The sequence below is a fragment of the Prionailurus viverrinus genome, chromosome C1, assembly GCF_022837055.1.
Source record: "Prionailurus viverrinus isolate Anna chromosome C1, UM_Priviv_1.0, whole genome shotgun sequence".
Classification (NCBI taxonomy): domain Eukaryota; kingdom Metazoa; phylum Chordata; class Mammalia; order Carnivora; family Felidae; genus Prionailurus; species Prionailurus viverrinus.
The window spans coordinates 170,746,763-170,773,463 of NC_062568.1; the positions used below are offsets into that span (position 1 = coordinate 170,746,763).

The window sequence follows — 26,701 nt, forward strand, 5'->3', positions numbered from 1 at the left end:
CGCTGTGCAAGGGATTCCAATATTGGGCCAGGCGTTGAATCTGGTGACTTCCAAAGCCTCTTCCAACTTAGGTGAGGTTGAGGCAGGATTAAAAGTTCCACCGAGTTCCGTGAAGCTCTATTAACAACTATCTCACCATAATCACAATTCCAAAGGTCCCCCTAGTAACTAGCAACTAACAACCACCTCCAGATCTCAGCAGGGTCCTCACAAGCAACCATCTCCAGGTACTGCTCGGTGGTCAAAAGACCCTAACCAGGACTGTCGTGTTGTGGATCCCCCGGCAAAGGGAAACACCATCTTCCTCTACCCTCAGCATTCAGGGGTCCAGCAAGGGGAACCCAACAACGGTCTGACGTGAAACCCACCAGGAAAAGCAGTCCTGCCAGCAGCTGGACCCTTCCAGAGCGCACCCGCTGAGGACCCAAGCCTGGGCCGTGGGGGTGAGAATTAAACGGACGCTTCCTTCCCAGACCGTGGTTTCTCGGAACTGGCTCCGCCACCCAGCGAAGCGTCTCCGAGCCACAGCAAACCACATTCCCCAGAATGCACTGCAAAGGAGCCGGTGAGGCCCGCCCAGGGCGATTGTAGTTCTCCGAGATCAACTTTCCCGACCCCACCGTGCACTGCTAGCCAGCGGAGAACTACATCCCCCAGCGTACCCCGCGGAGGGAAGGAGTCAGGGAATGCCGGTTCGTTCTAATACTCGCGATGGCTGGATCCATCTCTTCTTGCCAACCTAAGAGAAGATCGTAGATTTGGAGGTGGGGCGGAAGGCGGCAGTTTCGGGGCGCGGGGTGGGCTCAGGGCGGAGCTGAGGAGACGGCGGAGGCGGAAGCGGCGGCCTGAGGGGCGGGGAAGGGGCTGGCCCCGGAAGGCGGAGGAAAACCTGAAAAGAAAACAGCAACAAGCTGAGCTGCTGTGACAGAGGGAAACAAAATGGCGGCGTCGAAGGGGAGCCTCTGGGTCAGGGCCCAACTGGGGCTCCCGCCGCTGCTGCTGCTGACCATGGCCCTGGCCGGAGGCTCGGGGACCGCTTCGGCTGAAGCGTTTGACTCGATCTTGGGTGATACGGCGTCTTGTCACCGGGCCTGTCAGTTGACCTTCCCCTTGCATACCTACCCCAAGGTAGGGCCCGTCCGAACCGGGCTACAACCCTCCCCTGGTTGCCCATCTCCGCTCTCCCGCACATCTGTCAGCTCTGGGAACCTGGGTGTCGAACCCACACCCTTCAACCTCTGTCTCCCACCTGTGTGCTCCTGTTTTCTTCCCTAATTCTACCCCACACCCCGCTCCTGCTGTAATTAATGGGAAGTTTGTGCTGCATCTACTCTATAATATGGGCTGGGGGGACTCAAGGATGAAAAAGACAGGACTTCTTTCTTCTGGGAGCTTGCGAGGCGGCTGGGGAGGAGGATATGGATGATTAATGCAGGGTATGGATGATTAATGCAGGGTCTTCACCTTCAACGAGCTTAAGGGACGGTCGCGGGGGAGGAGCAGATATGCAAACCCACAAAAGATTAGTTCGTAACCCATGTTTACTGAGCGCTTCTCCGGGCTGGGAGCGCACAGTCTGTTCAGGGAGTCCGACAAGTAGACAATTCCACTGTGGTATGAAGCGTATTAAGTCAGCCCTAGGAGTTGTGAGACGCCCAGGAAGGGCTTTCTGCTTGTGTTGAATTACTGTGTGCAAGACGCTGCCACTAGGGCTTTGGGATGGCTTAGAGAAGAAGCAGTTAGGTTTCTGCATTCAAAGAACGTAACCGTTCAGTGCAGAAGACAGGGGGAATTTGTGGAGCGAGTATAGAAATGAGACTGCCCTGGGGCGGGGCGGGGGGGGGGGGTCAGGGTCCCAGTTTACGGAGGGGAGTGACCCAGCCTTCACTCCTTGTGCACCCGTCTGTGATGCCTTTCCTTTAATTCCATTCCACTCCTCAAGTTGTTTTTTTCAGTTTAGGAACTCTGTTTACTCGACATGGTCAATTGCGTGGCGACTCCCCACCCTTTCCCATATGTAATTTTGGATCTGTGCTCCCCTCCCCCCACTGCTTTTTTTTATAAGAGCTTTTGCTCGTGTCTCTGGCCTTTTTCTCCTTGTTTTCCCTTCATCTCTTCTGCGCTGTTGGCTTTACCGTGTGGCTAGCCCTGTTTGCTCTCTCAGACTACAAAGTGACCATGAGGACAGGGTTACTGAAGTTTAGGATGTTTCTTATTGGCAAAATACTTTCAGGTCTTTGAAATGAAAAGCTCTAAATGCTTTCACTTCCCCTATATCTTGTTTACTGCAGGATTTTACATGGCATGAGGATTATCAGTTTTCAAGAAAAAGTGTGGGAGAGATTACCCTAAAGTTTTCAGTCGGACACTAATAGAGCAATCAAGAGAGGAATGAGAAATTCTGACTTCCAGGCTTAAATCAGTGTGTGTTGCCCCTGCTTATAAACCTCTCATCAAGATTGAGGAAACTCACTAATATTGATTTGGCCTGGCATTGGGCGGAGACTTATTTTGTAACCTAGCGTTTGGTTGTGGGTTTTTTTTTCCCCCTTTTTGAGCTTTTCTTAGCAAACTTGTAGTGTGACCCAGAATGCTGGGAGAGTAATTAAGTAATAGAAACATTTCTGGAAACTTCAGGTACTTTTATAATATCCACGGTTTAACAATTTTTAACAATTGATGTGATATCTGTAAGTCATTTTTGCTTATTTATTAAAGCTGTTCTCACCAGGAACCCTAAGTCATCTGGCTCCCTGTATGTTAGATCAACTTAAAATCTATTAACTGCCTACTCTCTGTGAGCCAGTGTGATGAGAGAGTTACACCCATTATCCCTAATTCTCACAAGCATGCAAAGTAGGGCTTTACAGTTGAGGCTCTGAAAGGTTAAGTGACTTGTCTAAGGCCACATAGCCAAGAAGTAGTGGAGTGGTAGGAATTCAGTCCTAAAACTGGCTACAATGTGCTGCCTTCTGTTAGTAAAGTTGTATTTAAAATTTTTAATTTACTTCACTGATTTCTGTTGGCCCTCTGAATTGTTGTGCTTTGCAGTTCAGGAAAAAGCCTCGTGTGTTACCAGAAATGAGATGAATTTAGAAGCTCACATAGCCTTTCTAGTCTGGTATGTGTAACTGGAAGATAGGGTCATTTTAATGACTCTTTTTCAGAATTAATTATTTGTCGCAAGAAAGTAGAACACTTGACCTGTTTGTAAGTAATTATTTTAAAATTACTATGTAGTTACCATTTCACTTTCCTCAGCAGTGCAATTGTGTCATTTGTCTGGATCCAAATAGGAGAGACCTATGTTAACAACAAAACTAATTAGAACCAGCTTGGTCATTTTTTGTCGTTGTTGTTTAATGTTTATTTTTGAGAGAGAGAGTGGCGGGGGGGGGGGGGGGGAGGGCAGAGAGAGAGGGAGAGAGACACAGAATCTGAAGCAGGCTCAGGCTCTGAGCTGTCAGCACAGAGCCTGATCCAGGGCTTGAACCCACGAACTGCAAGATCATGACCTGAGCCGCAGTGAGATGCTTAACTAACTGAGCCACCCAGGCATCCCGTGCAGCCTGGTCGTTTTTAAACAGAGTGGGGGCTCTGGAACCATATAAACCTGGGTTCCATTCCCAGCTCCACTTTTACTGTGTGTTTTTGCTGATCAGTTAACTTCTCATGACTTCATTTTGTCAGCTGTAAAAAAACAAACAAAAACAAAACCCTTACACCTTGCAGAGCTGGTGTGATGATTAAAGATAATGTATGTGGCACTCTTATCACAGTGCCTAACAGATGACAACAGGTAGTTATTTCTTCTGCTATATGTCATAAAACCCGTTTGGTACCTATAGTATCAGTGGTGTTGAATAATGAGAAAAGTTAGCTCGACTTAGCTCTGGGAAAGAAAATGTGTATATTCTATAGATAGTATCATTGAAGTGCCTTCTAATTATTTATCTGGTATTTGTTTTGGTGGGGAGCACCATTTCCTTGTGCTCTAAATCAGAGGAGATATATTTTAGATTAGTTTGCCAATAATTTGAGATACATAGAGCATGAAATATTTACTTAGAACAATAATATTATGTAGTACATGAAACACTTAGTTGGAATAAGGATATGATTCTGTTTTTTTTTTTTTTTAACATTCATTTATTTTTGAGACAGAGACAGAGCATGTGTGGGGGAGGGTCAGAGAGAGAAAGGGAGACACAGAATCCGAAACAGGCTCCAGGCTCTGCACTGTCAGCACAGAGCCCGACGCGGGTCTCGAACTCACGGACCGTGAGATCATGACCTGAGCCGAAGTCGGATGCTCAACCGACTGAGCCACCCAGGCGCCCCTGGGATAGGATTCTTAATAGCTACCGACTGAGTACCTACTCTGTGCTGGATATTGTATAATACTTTAGGTGTTAGCATGGTGCCTGGCACATTGTGGGTACTCGTTGAATATATTATTGTTGTGTCTATTTATTAGCTAGTATAGCATAATATTCATGGTATTGTGGATATAAAATATATAATCCCCATCATAAGATTGATTCAAGAGTATTGTCCCCAGCTTACAACCAAAGAAACTGAGACTGTGAGAGAGATTGTCACCTTCCCAGGATTGTACAGAATAAGTGGTGAGGCTGAGCTTCAAACCAGGACCGATTCTTGGACCCTGGCTCTTTTCATCATGCCATACTCCCTTTTGAAAATGGGACTGGAGGGCTTATTGGCTTGGTTTAACAAAAGAAAACATACCTGAAAATGAAATGGCATGCAATATAGCTCCTACTAATGAGCTCAGGCTTCCTCTGCAATATAAGAAAACGTGTACTCCAAATACGTAAGAGAATTCTTCCACTTTTCCAAAGCTGCAAAAGCTACTCAGGTATGAAATTTATCTTAATTGTTAAAATTCTTTCAGTTTCGCCTTAACAGTAAATGCAACTAGAACCGAGGTCCAAATATATGCCACCTTCAAAGTCGTCTGATAACAACTGCTTAGTATTAGACTGCAGCCATCTCTTCTTAATGGATTGTTGCTGCTGCATAAATTTTACTGATCCTTCTACTGGAAAGAAATGCATACCTTTGTGTTCATTGGTTGCTAACTGGTATATGCACATGCTGTTTGCTTCCTTATTAGGTGCCTGCCAATTTGTACACAGTGGATCACACAGTAAGTTGAGGGGGTTCCCCCACATGTACTGGTTTGTTTCCAATATTGTACATATTTCCTCTAAGAAAAACCTATTGAAGACATCGTCATTAGTCTTATTAAGCAGCTAACATTTTCTGGTAATGAAAAATCTACCCTGTCCTGAGCTCCCATAGATATACAATGATGCCTGCAACCGTTGTTCTGTTTTAAAAATCTGTTATGATTAACACTACTACCGTTTACTGAGAACCATTTGTGTCCCAGCCACTATACTAGGAATAGCTATCTTCCAGCATTGTTGAGGGGTTTGGAGATCATTTATAACTATTATCCCCTTTTATGATGAGAAAACTGAGGTTTAAGTAGGTAAAGTAACTTCGGCAGCATCACTCGCCCAGAGGATTTTAGTCCAGGTCTGGCTGATCCTAAAGGCCTTTCTCATATACCACACTGTTGCTCTCGTTTGTGTTTTCAGTTAAAGTAAGCCGAGTTTCAATAACCCTTTCATGTAAGCATTTTTATAGCTGTGTGCCTCACTTTGTGGGGGCCTTTATGACACTATTTGCTGTGTGAAGCCAGTCATACTACTTTTTCTTGAGAAGCCTGATGATTTGTATAAATATTTATGTGGCAGAAGTATGCTATTCATCCTAAGGTACTTGCTCACTCATTTCCACCTCTGCTAAATTTCTGATGATGTCACTGTTGTTTTTATCTCCAATTTTTTCCCCATAAAATGTGACCTTGGAATATTGGAAAAAGGTGATACTTTTACCCAGTAGGCTTTTTTCTTGGGTGTCACTTTTAAAATAAGAAACTAAAGCCTCTTTATATGGCAAAGGTCTTGGGTATCAATCACCTGGCTCCTATCATATTTCTTTCAGTTATAAAATTTTATTGGACCGTTTGTAATAAACCCTACTAACTTTGCTTTCTTTTTGACCTTCTTTTCCCTGAGAGAAAAGTACTGTTTTATTTTTTGGTAATCCTCCTTCTTCTTGAACTCCCTAGGAAGAGGAGTTGTACGCATGTCAGAGAGGTTGCAGGCTGTTTTCAATTTGTCAATTTGTGGATGACGGAATTGATTTAAATCGGACCAAAATGGAATGTGAATCTGGTAAGATGCTATGCTAATGATATCAGCAATATATAACATTCTGCTTTCTTTGGGTTATGTTATGCTCTTTATGTCTTTTCCTCAGAAAATGGCAAGCATATTGTTTAAACTAATTTCGTGCATATTTTAATTATTATGAAGTCAGAGTTGTAGCAGCAGCTGCTAGAAATTTCACGGGCTTTAAATTTCATCTGTAGGAGTCCCCGCTGTAGGAAAGTAGAGTGTTCCTATGAAACCTTTCATAAGCCACAATGGCATAAAGCAAAGCAATTCCCCTTAATTTACATGGAAAAATTTTTGAGTGCTTTTAGACCCAAAAAATAACCTCTCTTAGGCTTTTCTGATACTTTAGGACACATCTTGCTAACGGATGCACAAAATAAATCAAGATAAAACACAGATGCTCACAGTTCAGAGCCATGGTGGCCTGACGCTGAGATGCTGAGCGTAGTTCCCAGGGAAGGAGGTTGGTGGTGCCGCTCTTGCTGCTTGAGCGTGTGCGCTGCCTCTGTGGGGGCTCACTGCGGAACACTTGCTGGACGCTGTTTTCGCTTTCTTTTTTGAAAAGCACAAATCCTCTTTTGATTTCTTTTGGTTAGCAAAAATAGCTATGAACTTCCGAAAACTGGGGATACTTCTGTTTGTTGAGACAATATTTATTTTGTACTATGGATAGGACACCTTTGTTTAACCAAGCATTTGGTTTAAATGCAGTAGTAATTACCCTTCTCATAATTCATCACTACCTTTTCAGTGGATAGTATAATTTTCCAAAGCCTTTCAATCATAGGCCAGTTAATTTAGCTCCAAGTTTTTGTTTTTTTTTTACTGAATCAGGCCTTTGACTCACTATTTAATAGTGTATTCTTTGTGGGTCATGCCGATAAAAGAAGTAACCAAAGTCTTTGTCATCTCTTAAACCACTGTTGTTACCTTTTGCTGAAAGAGATGTGTTTAATAAAAGAAGCCTGTAATCGAGACAAAACTGACATTTAACTTTTTAAAGAACTGTAATGGAATTTTCTCCATTCATTACATCATGCTGTTTCCTCAGTGTAGCAGGAAGTACCTCTCTTCTGCCTATCACTATGCCATGACTCCTATCCAGTCTCCTTGGTATCATAACCTTACTTTTTATGGCTCAGTCTCCTGACTGGCCATCTTTTTGTTTGCTTAGTGCCGTTCAGTTTATGATCTAACACCTTTGAGAAGTATATTACAAATGCATGACTGGGTTGGAAAGAAATAAAAGATTGTTATAGTGGTAAAGTGTTCTATGTCACAGGAAAGAAATGGCTCTAGTGAGCTAAATGAGAGGGTATATACTCATGTCAACTTCAGAATCCTACTATAGAACATTTTCTAAGTTCAGTTTCTCAGAATTTAGGATGTTAGGCTGATTGCTTTGTTTTGTTTTTCCTTGCCGTGGGAATACCCTTGATTCTCAGCGAAATGATCTAATTCTTTACAGTAATATCATGCATTTGTGTCGATCATTAAAATATATTGTTTTGTTCAACTCCATGAAGTAGGTGATGCTATTTCCATTTTAAAAATATAGAAGTCAATAGTTGGAGAGGTTAAACAGCGCAGCCCAGGTCACATACACAGCCAAGTGTGTATGGAGCCAAAACTTATGTCAGACCAGTGTTTTTTCCACTTTACAGCCTTAGCTGTGAGGATTCCCTTGTTATGAATGTTATCATATAGCCTGAGCCTGAGTGTGTAATCAGTAGATTTATACCCGAAACATCAGACATGTGAGAGGTAGAAGATATGGGGTTTATTAAAAATAATATATTTGCTACTATTACCAAATTTGAGAATTCATATTGATAAAATGCTTTTTAAGTATAAGAAATTTTTATATAAAATGTCAAGTCCCTTCTTTTCTATCCTTCCCCCTTTTCTTTTCTTCCTTCTTTCTCCTTTTCTTCTTTCCTCTCTCTCTTTTTCCTTGTAATTTGACTGTTTTTCTCTTACAGCATGTACAGAAGCATATTCCCAATCTGATGAGCAATATGCTTGCCATCTTGGTTGCCAGAATCAGCTGCCATTCGCTGAACTGAGACAAGAACAAGTACGAAACAATACTGCCTTTCAAAATTGCCTGCTTAAATTGCACTGACTTGTATTGAAGTGTTTATCGCCCACTTGATACTATTTTAGTGTTATATTTTATAATTAGTTTTCAGCAAACAAATTGTATGTTTGCAAATAGAAAACTCAACTGCATAATTACTTTTGTATAATGCTTTACTGTTAAAAGTTCCAAAAGTTCTGTTCACATCCATAATCTCTTTTGTTTTTTCTCTCGGTCCACTATATTATCCCCATTTTGCATATGAAAAAACTGAGGCTCAGAGAAGTTGATAGTTCAGAGTCATTTTTTTCCACCCCAACTGCCATTGCCTTACTTCCTTACTTAAATCATCATTATTTCTCATCTGTATTACTAAACTTCCAAACTATTTTCCCACTTTACCCGCTTCTAGTCCATCCTTTAGTCTTTGTTCAGATGTTTATTTTCTAAATGGAACTCTCATCATGTTATTCTCCTATCTTATATTCTTCAGTACCAATACCTCCCATTACGTACAGGAGTAAGTCCAAACCACTTATCACAGCCTGGCTCCTGATTTCCTCTCTTATGTCATCTCTCTTCCCCACCCCTCATACTCTGTCCTCCAAACATACTGGAAAAAATTTGTTCAGAGGAAATATACTTACATGGTAAAGAACTCAAAAGGTAAAAAGAGTATGTAGTGAAATATCTCGTACCCCTGTATCTCTTAATCATTCAGTTTTTCTCCATTAATGTAGCAAGTGTTGCCAAGACAGGTATTTTATGCATATACAAGGAAACAGATATTCTTTCTTTTTTTAAAATACAAGTATACACAAAGAATGTCTAATCATTTTTTTTTTTTTTTTTACTGCATAATCCATTATAGATGTGTCTATCTATTTAAGCAGTCTCTTATTTGGAAATGTACCTTGTTTCTAATCTTTTTCATTTATAAGCGATGTTGCCTACTTTGCACATTTATACGAATAGAATAAAACCAGTCGAATTGCTGAGTAAGAGGTATCTGTATTTTTAATTTTGAGAAATAGAGCAAAATTGCTCTTTGTGGAATTTTACCAATTTTTTAACTCAAGGTATAATTCACATACTATAAAATTCACCCTTCTAAAGTATTCAATAGTTGTTAGTATATTCACAAAGTTATGCAACCGTCATCACTGTCTAATTCCAGGAATTTTTATCACCCCAAAAAGAAATCCCCTACCCACTCCTTTCCTCCTTCCCCCCTTCCCCGACTCCTGAAAATGTACCACTTTTAAGGTAGTTTAAATTTATGTTTCTCTTATTATGATTAATGTTAAACATGTTTTCTAATTTTTAAGAGTCATTTTTTTCCTCTTAATTGTATACGTAGTGGACAGTTCTTAATTTTTACAGTATGATGAGTTATTACGTGCTTCTGTTTCTTCTACTCTCCATCCTTCTATTGAATCCCCTTGATTCAGGGCAGGTGTCATTTCCTGTGTGAAGCCTTAACCACTTCTCACTCTAGTTTGGGTTAGGTGCCTCTCTCCATATACATGTATTACCCTATTTTTAACCTCTGTCCTATATAGATTACACAGATTAAACACAGGTGTACGTTGATGTATAAAATACACATGGTCCCTGATATCCTAAAATTTATAATCTCAGTGAATACTTGTTTGGTGAATTAATCAATGAAAGATTTCACAGCTATTAGTGGGGAAATTGGATCATGAATATAGGTCTTTTGATTCTAAAAACTGATCTCTTACCCCGTAATGCCTCTCTTGAAATACAGCAGAACGAAAACTATCTCTAGAGTTCAGCAAATGGTATCTCATACTTGTGCTCTAGAGGGGCCCACTGCTGCTAATAAATAAGCAAAGAAGTCAGAACTGGGGGAATGGGGACATGAAACCAATTAATGTTAAAATGAGTAGCTTATATATTAGGAGCTGTATATATATAGCCCATAAATACTCCCCTCACCCTGCCCTATTATCAGATGTCTTACATTTTATGCATATATTCTTTTGATTGATTTTTTTTCCCTTCCCCTTTTCCATCAGCGTTCATTGCAGAATGATTTATTTTAAATTTTTTTAATGTTCATTTATTTTTGAGAGAAAGAAAGTGCATGCAAGTGTGAGCAGGGGAGGGGCAGAGAGAGAGAGAGAGAGAGGGAGACAGACTCTGAAGAGAGAGAGAGAGAGACAGAATCTGAAGCAGGCTCCAGGCTCTGAGCTGTCAGCACAGAGCCCAATGCAGGGCTCGAACTCACAAATGGTGGGATCATGACCTGAGCTGAGGTCAGATGCTTAACTGACTGAGCCACCTAGTCGCCCCTAGAATGATTTATTTTACATGAAAACATCAAAGATGAGGATGGTATAATTTCTCCCTCCCCCTTCTATCTCTTGAGTCCTTGCTAATCCTTTTTTAATCAAATCTTAAGATTCTCCAAAATGTATTTTGGGACCTAATTCAAAAGCCTGATAGAGGTGACAGGTAGTTTATATGTGTGTTTGGTGATAAAGTAGCCTGGGATATTAAGCTTTATCACAGTTAATTTGCATAGATAACTAAGAGTTTAATGCTAGTAGAATCACTTCACTTTTTATTCTCTGTCTCAATCAGGATTTGAGGAATGTTGATTAAGTTTGTTCTCTTGAATATACATATATAAAAATAATATATGATTTTATTTTATTTTTTTGAAGCTCATGTCCCTGATGCCAAAAATGCATCTACTTTTCCCTCTAACTCTGGTAAGGTCATTCTGGAGTGACATGATGGACTCTGCACAGAGCTTCATAACCTCTTCCTGGACTTTCTATCTTCAAGCTGATGATGGAAAAATAGTGATATTCCAGGTAATGACTATGCTTCATAGATTCATCTAAATACTGACAAGAGTAAATGTACATGTCTTAAATTAATGTTTTGGCATAGCGCCATATACATCATCAAATAATAATTACTAATTTGACCTACATTAAAACATTGGGCATCAGGGCACAGTGTGACTTACTCTTCTGTCTACCCATTGGAAGCCTGTGGAAGCCCCGCTGATCCTTATCTAACAAGAATTCTGAGTCTTCTAAATTTTATAGTGGTTAAATTGATGAAATAAAACCACTAGATATGAGAGATAATAATAAATATACTTTGAATGTAAATAATGGCATGTCTGTATATCACATACGGATATTAAAGAAAAGCAATATGACATAATTTTTAGCTTTTATTATAGTGCTTTTTCTCATAATTCTTGTAAGAGCTTGTTAAAGAAGCATATTGCCTCCTAGAGAAGTAACTTTTCTCCTACCTCATTATTTACCATGGGATCTGATGATAATAGCTGCTTTTCTTGAAGGTTCTTAGGTACTAGGCATTTACATATATTATCTCAAATCTTTGCATACCTTCCTGAGGTTGTATTATCCCTATTTTATTGATAAGGAAACAGTCTAACTTTTTAAGATCACCCTGCCAGTAGGTAACAGAATTAGACTTAAGACAGGTCACTTTTCGGGGCGCCTGGGTGGCGCAGTCGGTTGAGCGTCTGACTTCAGCCAGGTCACGATCTCGTGGTCCGGGAGTTCGAGCCCCGCGTCGGGCTCTGGGCTGATGGCTCAGAGCCTGGAGCCTGTTTCTGATTCTGTGTCTCCCTCTCTCTCTGCCCCTCCCCCGTTCATGCTCTGTCTCTCTCTGTCCCAAAAATAAATAAATGTTGAAAAAAAATTTAAAAAAAAAAAAAAAAAAAAAAAAGACAGGTCACTTTTCGCTCTCAGGCGCATATCACACCCTACCATGCTATCTTCCTTTTAATTTGGTACTTAAATTCCTCAAATGTACCACAAACTATGTTGTGGCACTTTACCCCATGTAATAAAGTAAACCTTTTAATATTGCTAATAGAATGGCTCACTGTAAGGCTACCATGTAATTTTTAGCACTATCCTGAGTCTTGGGTCCTCTGTACATAATTTGGTAATAAGTAAAACACAGAAGGACTTTTTTCTCTTTAAATTTGTGAATAAGTTCTGTGTCCTAAAGCTAATTAGCTTTTAAAGCTTGAGTTGAATGTGAGAGTAGAGCCCTTATTCATTCCTGATTGGATGTGAGATTAGCTTTGTTTCTTTGTATCAAGTGTAACTACAATGGAGAAACCCCCACTCCAGGGGGTCTGTGCTCCATAGAGGATGTAAAGTATGGAGTGTTTAGCTATAATGTATGAGTTACTCATACTGAGGGAAGAATGGAATGTTTCAGATGAGAAAAATAGAGATAATACTAGTGTAGCCCAAAATTTCAGCAGCCTGCTAAATTATTCTTTTTTCAACTAGAATTAGAACTCATTTTTGCAGGGTATGATATTTAATGCAGTATGTTGTCATTTGTCCCTGCTTTTTAATTTTTTTAATGTTGTCAGAAAGTTAAACTGACTAGATACTTGATGATGCCAGAAATCTGTCTGTTTCTTTGCAAGGCACTCGATCTGATGTTTAGGAAGTGCAATTAAAATATATTGTGGTAAATGTGTTTTATTTTTTATACCATACTTCTGTTACTTTTTCTCAATTCGAATGTTTGTACAGATGATGTGTTATAGAACTTGTTACTTAGAAAAGCATACGAAGTACAAATGGCTTAATTGCTTTCATTATCATTTTAGTCTAAGCCAGAAATCCAGTATGCACCACAGTTGGAGCAAGAGCCTACAAATTTGAAAGAATCGTCGCTAAGCAAAATGTCCTGTAAGTTTTATTTCCAGTAGCTTGGGATAACAACATTAGCAAATCTGGTTGTGGTCTGGAATTAGTTGTATGATTATTCTTACACTAGTAGAAAGTGAACAAATAACTCTTAAACAGTGGTTCTCAAACTTTAGCTTGCATTAGGATCTGGAGAGCTTGTTAGAACAGATTTCTGAGCCCCACTTCCCAAGTTTCCAATTTACTACATCTGGGATAGGACCTGAGAATTTGCATTCCTAGCAAGTTCCCAGATTTTGTTGATGCTGCTGGTCAGGGGATCACACTTTGAGAACCAATAGTATAAAAACATGTAATTGGCTTTGAAGGATATTTTGACTATAAACTAGTAAGATATTGTGATATTTCGTAATATGCTAACCAAACAGTGAAATCAGCCCGAAGGTGTGAGTTCCTGTTCTATTTACTTTTAGACTAGAAATAAATTTTAACTTACAGGAATATAAAACATCAACCTAAAGCTGAGCTCACCTTTTAAAATGTACTGGCTCATACCTTATTTTAGATACTGATTTAATTAATTTTCTAATTATTTTGTAATTAGAATTAAACAGAATGTAATTAAACAGAAAGCAACGTCACTAAGAATTTGGAAATAAAATAGGAAATCCATAACGTGGTAGAATATCCATTTGGTTTTTAATGTGCCGGAGGAACTTGCATTCATTATCAACGTATCAGATTACACTTATAAAAACAACTGGGTGTCTGTACAGTGAACGTATCTACGGGTAGTCATCTGAGGCTAGCTCTTGGGATACAGGATGTCATAAATTGTACCTTGTTATTTCAGCAGATCTGCAAATGAGAAGTTCTCAAACACATAGGAACTATCTTGAAGATGGAGAAAGTGATGGCTTTTTAAGATGTCTCTCTCTGTATGTATTCCTGTTTATTTATATGTAGAGGAGATAGAATCTGGCTTGTAGCAGATGCATTCCTTTTTATTATTTTAAAATTATATTTGGGGTACCTGGGGGCTCAGTCAGTTAAGCATCCACCTCTTGATTTCAGCTTAGGGCACGATCTCCTGGTACGTGAGATTGAGCCCTGCATTGGGCCCTGCACTGACAGCACAGAGCCTGCTTGGGATTTTCTGTCCCTCTCTTTCTGCCTCTCCCCACTCATGCGCGCACACACTCTCCCTCTCTCTCAAAATAAATAAGTAAAATATGAAAAAATAAAATTATACAAGCTGCTCAAAAGTAAAAAACTTTTTTAAAACCCTTTTCCTACCAAACTTGTACTTTGGGATATTTTAGTTTGTTTAAAAGGTAATATACTACTGTAATAAAACCCAAGCAGGTAGTTTTTTTCACAATACCAAAGCATTTTTGTTCTTGTTAAGATTCCTTGACTTATTATGTTAAGAAATGTGCTTCTCCAGACGTTTAAAATAAGCTTTAAAGTATGTCTGAATGGTTTGGGGTTGAATTTTGTTTTTATCTACATAGCCATCTGGGGCACCTGGGTGGCTCAGTGGATTAAGTGCCTGGCTTCGGCTCAGGTCATGATCTCACAGTTTGTGAGTTCGAGCCCCACATCGGGCTCTGTGCTGACAGCTTAGAGCCTGGAGCCTGCTTTGAATTCTGTGTCTCCCTCTCTCTCTCTGCTTCTCCCCCACTCATGCTCTGTCTCTCTCTCTCTCCTTCAAAAATAAATAAAAACATGAAAAAAATACGTATGCTTCTTCTCCTCCATAGAGTTCTGATGTGAGCTCTCCCCCTATATCCACCTCGATCCCTCCAAAAAAAAAAAAAAAAAAAAAAAAAAGATAAGGACAGTGGCCTGGAGCACTTACTGATAATCATCTACTCACCAGACAAAGCATTTGGTAAACCAATGCCTGCCTTCACGGTGTGTATACTCCAGTATATGCTGTTTTATCTCAAGTGTAACACTGCAGTAGTTAAACTGCCCACTTCTGTCATTTCTTACAATAGAAATAGTTTCTCGACAGGTTTTGTCAGGTATCAGTAGGGTTATTTGGCACCTAAAAATTAATACCTTTTACCAAATTCTTTAAAGACTGGGTAAGAAAATGGGGCTTTAACTTTAAATTTTCCCTTCCTTTCACCTCTAAACCTGCTTTGGACCTTGGCAGAATATGGGCAATTTTTCCTGTCTCTAATATTTAGGATCTTTGTTGTAGTTTGCTGGTCTTAGGAAACCTAAGTAATCACCTAATCTTGAGTTACAGCTTATTCTCAATAGTATACTACCTGGTAGCTTATTGGTGACTTACACTCTTTAGCATTTTATCATTATATTTCATGTAGTTCTTTTAAATCTAACATTTTAGAAGTAATTTTGTGTTTAATTTGTGAAAGAAGTAACTTTATAACTAGAGTTTTAATGCCTAGAAATTTCTGTGCACAAACATGAATCATAATAGTATTCTACATTTTAATAAAAAATACTCTTTTTTTTTTAATGTTTTCCCCCCCTCAGTGAGCTCATTTGGCTCTTAGAACAGTACACTGTGATAAGTAGGTGGGTCAGAGGTGAATTGCCCACCCCTAAGGTTATATATACCCACTATGTTAAAGTTCAAACCTAGCTTTTCTAAACCTACATCTTTTACTTGTCCTGTTCTGCTATAGTTGTCTTTTCTAAAGGGTCATGAGTGATCCATGATGAATGCAAGATCACCTGGCCAGTCAGTGGAATCTGGCTCTTCACTACAGTGCTTTTTATTGTACTGTATAGCTGTTATGGAGGTACCCTTAGCTTCTAGAATGGAAGTTGAGGTCAACTCATTTTTCCACTTGCCGTTTCTTCTCAAAGAGTCTATTGTGTACCAAGAACCGTCTTAGGGACTTTGAACCTAAAGAAAGAATTTCAGTCTCTGACTCTATGGAGTTCTCAGGTCTAATATGGTAGAGACAGACATGCAAACCGTCAACAGTGGTGATTGCTGTGTATCACATACACATACACATACACATCTCTCATATACAGAATACAAGGAATATACCTTCAAAGGGAGGATTGACAAAGGAAATAGAAATAAGTCTTAAATAATGAATAGAGAGTTTTGCTAGTTGTAGCAGCTTTAATTTTTTTTCCAGTTATGCTGGCTTCCTACTAAATACATAAAGTGTATTACTATGTATGGAGAGTCAGGAGAATCGGGGATTTGACCAAACCAGGTGGACAGGAACTAGATAGGAGCAGGCAAGTAATCAAATCTAAGTATTAGGAAGAGGCTTCTATGTGAAGGATAGAAGATCAGATTGGAGAGCTGTGGTAACTCCTGAACAGAAGAGAGAAGAGATAGTTGAGAATCTGTAGGATCGTTTTATTGTGGAAGTTGAAGAAGCAGATTGATTGTACACTGAGCCCCTGTTTTCTGGCTTAACTAGTTGTCACTAGAATCCAGATATCAAGTATATTCTTCTCATTTCGTGGAAGGAAATTCCTTAGTACTCGGGTTAGGGCTGGGATATGTAAAGTGGGTGTTGTTGTTTTTTTTTTTTTTTTTTTTTTTTCATGAAAAATGTTGTCTACTGTTATCTTTCTAAATTGGAATACTTAAAACATCATATAGACGTTCCCTGCTTTTAGATGCAGTGCATTTTTCAGTGTCCACCTCTTTTGCCCACACACAGTGACTCCGCATACCTTTTCTTTAGCATGTTCAAGTGTTGGCAAACCATCAAGTAAATGGGTTACAGTGGTAAGTATAGACCTTTTATCAGGCAGTATCGGATGAGCACAGATGTGAAAATCAGACTACCTGCCTTAAGTATCCATTTATTCAGAACTGGACTACTAGATATTTAAAAATAGCTTGACTTTTGTTTTTATTGTTTGGCAAACAATAGGTCAATTATAGAAAAAACTCCAGTTGCTAATTCTTGTAACTGGCCAATTTTATGATATTTTAAACATAAGAGAAATTTAACTATCTCTTTACTAAGGTATGCTATAATGGGTACAGAGTGTCTCATAATAGATGCGCTTTTGTAAATTGGTCCTTGGGTTCGAACCCAGCATTGGGCTCTGTGCTGACAGCTCAGAGCCTGGAGCCTGCTTCAGATTCTGTGTCTCCTTCTCTCTCTACCCCTCCCCCACTTTTGCTCTCTCTCAACAATAAATAAATGTTTAAAAAAAAAAATCTAACAAATAGTTTTAAAGGTAGTACATGTGAAGTTTTAATTGTATTATTAAACTAAATACGTCAGGTTGATTGCCTTTAATTATTAAGAATCTCCTTCTTTTTACATTAGGAAATTTTACCATGACTAACTTGTTTTTCAGTAACTCTGGATGGATTTTAACCACGACTCTCGTCCTCTCGGTGATGGTACTGCTCTGGATTTGTTGTGCAACTGTTGCCACGGCTGTGGAGCAGTACGTTCCCTCTGAGGTAAATTTAATTCCAGCCCTTCGGCCGTTTGAAGTATGAGCCATATGATTTACCGTTTTGAACGCCTTATTTGTTAACTAGAGGAACAAGGCCTGTTAATGGAACGAGAGAAGATTAGGTGGTTTTAATCACACAGATGCGTGTCGGCACCCATGGAAATGGCAGGTTTGCAGCAGAAGAATCACTGTTCTCAGTTCTGTGCGATGCTACCAGAGTGACACATATGTTGCCTGGTTTGAGTAAGGTGTCTCTCTCTTTCCCTGGTTTTTTGAGCATAGAGAGAACCTGGTGATACCAGTTTCTAAGGTGATATATAAGAAGGAAGACTTGTAGAACTGCTTAAAATTTTAAATTAATTGCCACAGATGTTCAGCAGGAATTGCTGCTTTAGAAGTGACATGGCTGGAGTATTTGGTTTTGAGTTACTGAGTGCTGTAATCTAACCCTGACAGAGGTGGAAGACGATTGTGACTTCCTTGGTAATTAAAATTTAACTGGCCCAAGAAACCTAACTGTGTAAAGGGTTTTTGTTTGCGGAAAAGGCTATAATTTGGTGACTCAACTTAGCTTTCAAGAAAAGAAAGTTATTTATGTGACTGTGTAGAGAATAATAATGTCTGTTGACATCAAATCCAACTGAAAGAAACTTTAGTTTTCCTGTGCCTCCAAAGTGTAATAGAAAAAGACTTAAAAGAAGAAAGAGAAATTAAAATAGAATCGAATAAATAGTTAGGATGTGCCTACCATGGTGCTTGAACAATAATAGCCTTATCTGAATAGACTAGAAAGGTAGTTTTTAAAGATAGGTTTTATTTAATATAAGGTTACACGTGAGTAATGATTATGATATTTCATGTTTTTTATTAAGATACTGTGTGATACAAGCAGCTAGAAACTGGGACAGGATAATGTTGGTAACTAACATTTAGAGTTCTTTAAAATGTTCAAAATATTTTCATGTATCTTCTATGTCTAGCAATACTCTGGAGCAGGTTTTCTTATCCTTTTGTAGATGAGTAAATAGGCTTACAAAGTCTAGGTGACTTTCCTGGATTTGCACAGCTATGAAAATATTGAGGCTGGAATTCAGCTCATGTCTTTTGACTTGTGACTCCTGTTTTTTTTCCTGTATACATACCACCTTTCCCATGGCTAATAAGGTGGCACAAATAGGAAACGTATAAAGTGTTAAGGAAAGCGCAGTCTATGTGTGGAGATTGTCAGGGAGGGCTTTTGGATAATGGGGGTCTTGACCTGAATTTTGGAAAATGGCTAGTAAGGTATAGGTTAGCAGAAAGAGGAGGGTGGATAATTTTCCCAAGTACAGGCAAGAATAAGCTGTCAGTGACGGACTGTAAGGAATTGACTTAATTAAAAGAACTTAGGAAATTAAACAAAATGAATAAAGTTCGGATTAGGAAGAACCTTGAACTGTGGAAGTATTAGAGAATGAGTAAATTTCTATAGAACTCATCTGTTTATGATATGAATATACTAATAACATCCTCTGGCTACATTATCTACTTGTGTTCTTGTTCAGTTCTGTTGTCCATATTTTAATCATTTTTTTTATTCCTGATAAAACCGAAATTACTTATGTAACATAGGAATGCCTTGGCCTGTTCCTTTAGAGCTGCCCCATGCTCTCTCTAAACCCTCGTGACAACAAAGCTACAAACCTCTATTACTAAATCTTTGTTGATCCCCACCCACCCTGTGGCACTTCGTTCCTTGCTTTTTGTATGTCAGCACAGCTCCTTCTCCTTACTCCCCATAGAGATTCCATAGAGATTGGTCTGGAATCCCCAAGATTCCATAGAGATTGGTCTGGAGATTGCCGGGAAGGACTGAATGGCTGGCCTCAGGCAGAATGTACTTTGTAAGTCCACCACAAGCTGGATCCTGGTTCCCAGGCCTGACTGACGTTGAGCACTTTCTCGCAGACACCCTTCTAGGTGTTTTACCTGAATTGGCACATGGAGTCCTTTCAGGAACTCTGTGAGATGGCTGCTGTTATCATTCCCATTTCCCAGGTAGGAAGACTGTAAAAGAGAGTGTTTAATTTCCCCAGTGTCACCTACCAGTAGTGGTGGAACCAGAATTTAAACCCGGGGAATCTGACTCCAAAGCTAGTACCCTGAAGTGTCTTTAGTTAGCCTGAAATCATAAACAGCAGAGTTTGATTATGTGGTTCATCTCAGGACTGATCTCCCCGTGGGACCTCTTTGACACTAGGAAGATAGATACCACCCGGACCACGTGGTTCATGTTTTTGCGCCAGGATCTTCAAATTCTCTCCTATCCAAACAGTTCATAGGTGGACATTTCATAGTTTTTCCTCTCTTATCGCCTTACTTGACTTAGTGGAGATGACCGCTTCTCATCGTGGCTTTGGTTACATCTTATAGACCTGGGGCTCTTTCCCTCCCTTTTAGATGACTCTTGATCTTCTCTTCTGTTCAGATGTTGTCTCTGCTCTGATAAATTTTGTTTTGATTGTATAGCTTTAATTCTGTGAGAAATTTTCTCTCCTGTTTTCCAAGTTCTTTGGGGAAACACCTCACTTGTTGCCACATATGCCCCCACACGCTTGTGGTCATAAAACCTAAGGCATCAGTACCACGCAGAGTCCTGTGGGCAGCTGGTATATTCCCCCCAGATACCTGCCATATGGATGTTACTTTCTCACCCCTCTCTAGAACTCTACTGCATATCCTTAACAATCAAAATTATGGCTCCATCTTCAAAGGACCTGTGCTTTTCTAAGAAAACAGATTTTCTAGGAAAACATGTGGAAAACAGCCACTTAGATTCTCTGCTCTTAGGCTTTACTTTGTAATGCGAATCCAAACTTTGGCTAAGTAATAATGTAGTTTTAACTATTGTTTTCTCATTATAAAAATTGCATATATTTACTGTCGAAATTTGTAAAGTACGTATAAAGAAACAAAAAAGTCAGTCACCATCCAAAACTATCATGGTGTTTCCATTTTTAGCAGATTTCAGCACAAATAATTTTTAATATTGGGAAACCTGGGTGGCTCAGTCGGTTAAGCATCCGACTTCGGCTCAGGTCATGATCTCATGGTTTGTGGGTTCGAGCCCTGTGTCGAGCTCCATGCTGACAGCTCAGAGCCTGGAGCCTGCTTCAGATTCTGTCTCTGGCTCTCTCTGCCCCTCCCCCGCTTGTGCTCTCTCTGTCTCTAAAATAAATAAATGTTAAAAAATTTTTAATAATAATTTTTAATACGTATTGTTAATATTTTGTTTCTTGTTTCAAAGTATCTCTGTCCCTGGTATTTGTTCCTCTATTTACTGTAAAAAAAATAGCTGAAAACTTAGCACTAGAAAAATTACTCGGTTTTCTTGGCCAAAAGCCACCTATTTTAAAACTTTCATAAAGCCTTTTTGTTGATTTTATTATTGAAACACAAACTATTTCTGACCCCTCGCCATAGTAACAGGAGACTTCATTTTAAGTTCCACAAGTATAACTCACGTGTGAGCCATGTTACTTATATGTTGTTAAATTACTTACATATATAATCCTGTGTGTTTGTAGGAAATCATAAGCCTGCTGAGAGTCTCTCTTCAGTACTGATCTGGTATCTGAGAGCTCAAACATGAAATATAAAAACCTTCCTTTTCGGTCACTACAACAAAGCTTAAAATTGTGGTAAAGAGGTCAAGAGTGTGGTCTTAGAAACTTACGAGCAGCTTTGTTTTTCTTATTTAGGAAAGCTCTGTAATAATTTATCTTTAGCCTGCTTTGCACATAGTAGGTACTCATCATTTATCATTTGATTATAATGACCAGAAAGAGTTGGCAAAGAATTTCATTTGTTTGGTTGATCTTGAAGCAGTGTCATTTATAAAGATTTTGATTCTCTTTTCTCTCCTTTTTTCCTATTTCACAGTTTTTATGTCATTTTTGAAATTTCATGGCGTGACGCTTTCTCTTGTTGAGCTATCCATTTAAGATAAAGAGTCGTCATTCATAGTGGCCCTTGTCAGGAAGGTCAAACTTGACATGTGAGATCAGGATGTAGCAGTATTGGATTATTCATTCCTAGAGATCAGAGGGAAATTTTCTGTTGCAACAGATGGTGATATAGATGCTGTTCAGTGTTCCCATCTGTGTGCTTCCTTTTTTCTTATTTTTCAAGATCGTAATACTCTGATTTCAGGCGGTCAGTTAGAAAGGGTTTTATCTCTCTTGAGCAACTCCTGTGCAGCCTTGTTGCAAAGTGTGAGCCAGACACAGTCCCTGCCCTCCCTGGTCTGTAGTGCATGTAGCTTTTCTCCTTTATGGTGCCTGAGATAGTGTACCAAGAGTGGAGAAGATGGAGACTTTTGCCTTCCAGGCAGAAATTGCCTGATTCTAATTTCTTGTCATCAATACTACCTGAGAATGAAGAGGAGACGAAGAAAATGGAGGAGAGTAAGGCCAAGCTTGAGAACCTCTGCAAACTCATGAAAGAAATCTTGGATAAGAAGGTGACAGTTTCCAGTAGGCTTACGTCTTCACCCTGCTGCATTATGACTCATGCACTTAGCTAACGCGGAACAGATCATATCCCAGGCACTTTGGGATAACTCTATAGTGGGCAATCGGATGGCCAGAAAGCCCCTGGAGCTTAACACTGACCACCCCGTTGTGCAGACACTGCACCAAAAGGCAGAGGCACATAAGAATGATAAGGTTGTCAAGGATCTGGTGGCGCTGGTATTGGAAACTCCACTCCTGTCTTCTGGCCTGCCACTTGAGGATCCCCAGGCCCACTCCAGCTGTCTCTACCTCATGGTCAAACTAGGCCCGGGCATTGATACAGATGAAGTGGCAGCACAGGAACCCAGTGCTGCTCTTCCTGATGAGAGCCTCCCCTTGAGGGTGACGAGGATGCCTCCCGTGCGGAAGAAGTAGATGAGGGGGCGCCTGGGTGGCTCAGTTGGTTAAGTGTCCGACTTCGGCTCAGGTCATGATCTCACGGCTCGTGAGTTCGAGCCACGTGTCACGCTCTGTGCTGACTGCTCAGAGCCTGGAGCCTGTTTCGGATTCTGTGTCTCCCTCTCTCTCTGACCCTCCCCCGTTCGTGCTCTGTCTCTCTCTGTCTCAAAAATAAATAAACGTTAAAAAAAAAATTAAAAAAAAAAAAAAGTAGATGAGGAGTTTCTGCTTACAGAAGTTGTGCCCTCAGCATAGTGTCCCCATGGCTCTCCTAGTAGCCCTGAGTGGCTCTGGGCTACCTCGTTCCCTCTGCTGATACCTAGTGGGTTTTTTTCCTCTCCTGTCTTTCTAAGGCAGTATCCAAGGGCCTCAAACCCTATTTATTCCCACATTTGACATTAGGTTTGGATGTATGTTGTGGGGGGTTTTGTTTATTTTGTTCAGAATTCTAACTGCAAAATAAGATGCAGTTTTCTACAAAGAAAAAAAGGCTTTTAGAAGATTCCTAATAACATTCATGTTAGTATATCACATACATTTATGAGTAACTTGATATGTGCCAAGCTCTGTTCAAGGCACTAGAGATACAATTGAGAATATTATGATCAAGATGGAATGATAAAGGCTTCCAAGACCTGGGAAGTAGAGTAAATATGTCTTAAACTGTAATAAGGGGGCACCTGGGTGGCTTAGTCAGTTAAGCATCAGACTCTTGATTTCAGCTCAGGTCATGATCTCATAGTTTCCTGAATTCAAGCCTTAAGTCAGGCTCTGCACCATCAGCACAGAGCCTGCTTGGGATTCTTCCTCTCTCTCTGCCCCTCCCCTGCTTGTGTTCTCTCTAAAAGTAAATAAATTAAAAAATAAAATAAAATTTTTTTTAAAATTTAAAAAATAAAAAACTGTAATGAGCATTATTTTTTTAACTTAAAAAAGACCAAAAACCGTGCTGTTCTGAAGTATTAAGTCTGATAAGAGTCAAAATCAGAAAACAGTGTAAATGCCACAGCTTTTAAATGCAAATTCTGTTAAGAAACTGAGTTTGAGAGATTTAAGTAACTTATCCACGATCCCATAACTGGTTAGTGGCAGAACGAGGCCTAAAACCCAAATACATATTTATTAATTTACTTTTTAACTTGTAGAAGTAATAATGCATGTGAATTAAATTGTCTTCCTTTTCTTCACTTCTCAGATAAACCAGTTAATAGTTTCACAATTTTGCCAAGTAGCTGCCACTTTTTAATTTTATCTTCCATTTTTATTTTTGTCTTTGATCTTCTATTTTATCTTCCATTTTTTGTTTTATCAACTTCAGACATCATCTAAGGTCTTCCTACTGAAGAATGAGGAACTTGGTTCACTTATACTCTGTCCCACCTCACCTTGTCTCTCCATGCTCTCGTTTTTGTAATGTGAATTTTGTACACTTCTAGTGATTTACTTGAACTCCTCATACTTCCTTAACCCTCTCCTTTCTTCCCGTAGTCTATCTCTCAGTTGTCATTAGTTATTATGACCCTTGACAATAAAATGTAAATATTAATTATTTATATATCCCTCTGTGCTTTTCTAATAGATTAGTTTGAAAAATTAAAATCCAGGGGTGCCTGGGTGGCTCAGTCGGTAAGTGTTTGATTTTGGCTTAGGTCATGATCTCATGGTTCGGTAGACCCCACATCAGGCTCTCTGTCAGTGCACAGCCTGCTTCAGATCCTCTGTCCCCCTCTCTCTCTGCTCCTCCTCCCACCCACCCCCCACCCCTACATGTGTGCTCTCGCTCTCTCTCGCTCTCTCTCAAAAATAAAAATAGGGTGCCTGGGTGGCTCAGTCGGTTAAGCTTCCAGCTCTTGATTTCAGCTCAGGTCATGATCTCACGGTTTGTGAGTTTTCGTCAGACTCTGTGCTGACAGCACAGAGCCTGCTTGGGATTCTCCTTTCTTCCTCTCTCTCTCTGCCACTCCCCTGATCATACTCTCTCTGTATCTCTCAAAATAAATAAATAAAAACTTTTAAAAAATATTAAAAACATTAAAATCCAGTAGATAGCATTTACAATATGATTATGTAAATATGCAAAATAGAACCAAATACAGTGGTGATTAGAGTCACATAAAAGCAAATGTAAACCTGAATTACTTAAAATTTTCCCAAGAGAATCTTCCAAATATCTCTGCTTAATGGAACCTTTTATTGTTTTGTTCTAGCCTTCTTCTCATTTTCTAAGTCATCTCAACTGCTACTGTTTCTTGTATTCGGTGTGTTTTGCTTTCTTGAATTCTTTTATTTTGCTGGAGTACTTTCTTAAGTAGTTGTTTTTCATAAAGGATACTTGGATGGTAAACTTATCAAGTTAACACTTTTGAAAAGCTCTCTGTTGTACCCTTATATTTAATTGGAATTTGAGAATTCAGAGTAGTCACAAAATCAGTATACCTACTGGTTACAGAGTGTCCATATACTCCCGTTCGTTTCTCTGCACACATTTTACACTTTTACCCTGTTGTAGGTAGCTTCTTCCATGTGGATGTTTGAGATCACTGAAACCGGTCCTGGTCACTGCTTCAAGGTCTAAATGCCGTTAGGGTCGTGCAAGTATCTCTCTCGCTGTGTCCCAGAGCAAATTAGCGCCTGTTAGTTCTGGGGTTTAAGGAGGCCACAGCATGTCAGATTTATGTCCACTGAAACCTGAGCAATTTTTCTTGACACTCAGTCGCTATACCTCTATGTATTTTAAGCTGGGACATGTGGAAAAGTTTTCTTTGGCCATCCATTGGGAGCTGAATCACTTATCAGTAACATTGAGTAAAAGCATTCGTCATTCTTGAGGATGTCGGTAGAGTTTTTGTTTTTGTTTTACCAAATACCTGTAGATTAAATTACTATTTGAGGATGTACTCAGAGAGGTTCTTAACTATTGTAATACGCATTGATTTTCTTTTGCAGAAGCTGAGTATCTATGGTGACTTGGAATTTGTGAACGAACAAAAGCTAAACAGATATCCAGCTTCCTCTCTTGTGGTTGTTAGATCTAAAGCTGAAGACCATGAAGAAGCAGGGCCTCTACCTGCAAAAGTGAATCTTGCTCATTCAGAAATTTAAGCTTTTTTTTTTTTCTTTTTTAAAGTAAAGGGTAATAGACATCTAAATTTCCCTTCCTCATAGAGCTTTTAAAAATGGTTTCATTGGATATAGGGCTTAAAAATCACTATAAACTGCAAATAAAGTTACCCAGATCTGTGAAGACTGTATTTGCTGTAACTTTATCTGTAATTTCTTTTCTAGTAATTTAAGAGACAGATATTTGAGATTGCATTTTTATTTTACTAATATCTGTAGCCATTTTATTATTTACATTGTTTTGTTTGTTGTTTTTTTTTTCCTAGCCAAATTGTGTGAGTTGATCATTGCTCTTCCCCTCCTCCTACCATGATAGTATCTGTCGTCTTAGTTAATAAACTGAATACTCGGTAGGATTTGATGCTTCTGCTCAGAAATGGCCCACAAGCTGTATTTTGAAATTTAGCAGGAAATGCCCCTTATGACACTACATTTTCAGTTGTATTGACTGAAGTCATTAAAATTTTATTTGAATAATTATGTGCCAAAATTTGAGTTAATATACTCTTGATTTTCCAGATCTTCCCCTTTCACCCAACCCAACCTAGAAAAGAATTATGAAATGTTCTATGTCTATCGCTATATAATATGATGATCAGAGAACAAACTGAAGCAAAAATGACTCTCAGAAGTTCATTTGATGTTATTTTGTATAGGCTATAGAGTTTTTGCTGGGTGAGTCTTTCCAAAAAACGATTTTTCTGTGTTCGAAAGCATATCAAATACAAGTTTCAGAGAAAACCTTTCATGTTGATGGTAAGAATTAGACTCTTTGGGATGCAGAATTAGGTATAGATTTCACTTGTCAAAGACTGTTGTTATCATCATTCCTTTAACCTACAATAATTCAGATTTAAAAAGAAGAGTGACACTAGGCGACATAGTACACCACAGTCAGAACATGATTCTGTGTCATTATACCATGGAATGTTAAAGAATTTTGCAGACCGCTACTTTCCCTACTCACCGGGCATTGCGTGCCAGCACTCTGCAGAGTGAGTCACACGCTTACCTTCCAGCTGGGTCATCAGCTTTCTCTGAGTCAGAAGAAAATAGGGTTAACTAATCAAGTGACACTTTGGTCATAAAATGATGGGTTTTATTTTTTAAAATAGTTTGTCTAGATTTGAAAGACAGAGGGTTTGAAAGTATGCGAAC

General features: G+C 39.3%; 2 protein-coding genes across 15 annotated transcripts in view; one reads left to right on the forward strand and one right to left on the reverse strand.

Moving 5' to 3' along the window:
- TCEANC2 (transcription elongation factor A N-terminal and central domain containing 2) overlaps nt 1–577 on the reverse strand; it is a 68,686-nt gene extending 68,109 nt beyond the window's left edge. For all 10 annotated transcript variants that reach the window (XR_007154926.1, XR_007154928.1, XR_007154925.1 and 7 more), the window contains exon 1: nt 369–577. The gene's annotated coding sequence lies outside the window, so the exon portion shown is untranslated. The remainder of the gene's footprint in view (nt 1–368) is intronic.
- A 101-nt stretch (nt 578–678) lies between these two features.
- On the forward strand, nt 679–26,020 carry TMEM59 (transmembrane protein 59). Of its 5 annotated transcripts, none has more exons than XM_047871914.1 (9): nt 864–1,128; nt 5,138–5,170; nt 6,164–6,269; nt 8,255–8,349; nt 11,046–11,198; nt 13,004–13,085; nt 13,897–13,981; nt 17,367–17,475; nt 25,370–26,020. In XM_047871914.1, the coding sequence occupies exons 1-9, from the start codon at nt 940–942 to the stop codon at nt 25,523–25,525; spliced, it is 1,008 nt and encodes a 335-aa protein (XP_047727870.1). In that variant the 5' UTR covers nt 864–939; the 3' UTR covers nt 25,526–26,020. The 5 variants fall into 5 exon arrangements, with proteins under 5 accessions (XP_047727874.1, XP_047727870.1, XP_047727871.1 ...); XM_047871915.1 differs by having other exon boundaries at nt 865–1,128; nt 13,900–13,981; XM_047871918.1 differs by lacking the exons at nt 864–1,128; nt 5,138–5,170 and adding an exon at nt 679–764.
- Nucleotides 26,021–26,701: the final 681 nt, after the last annotated feature.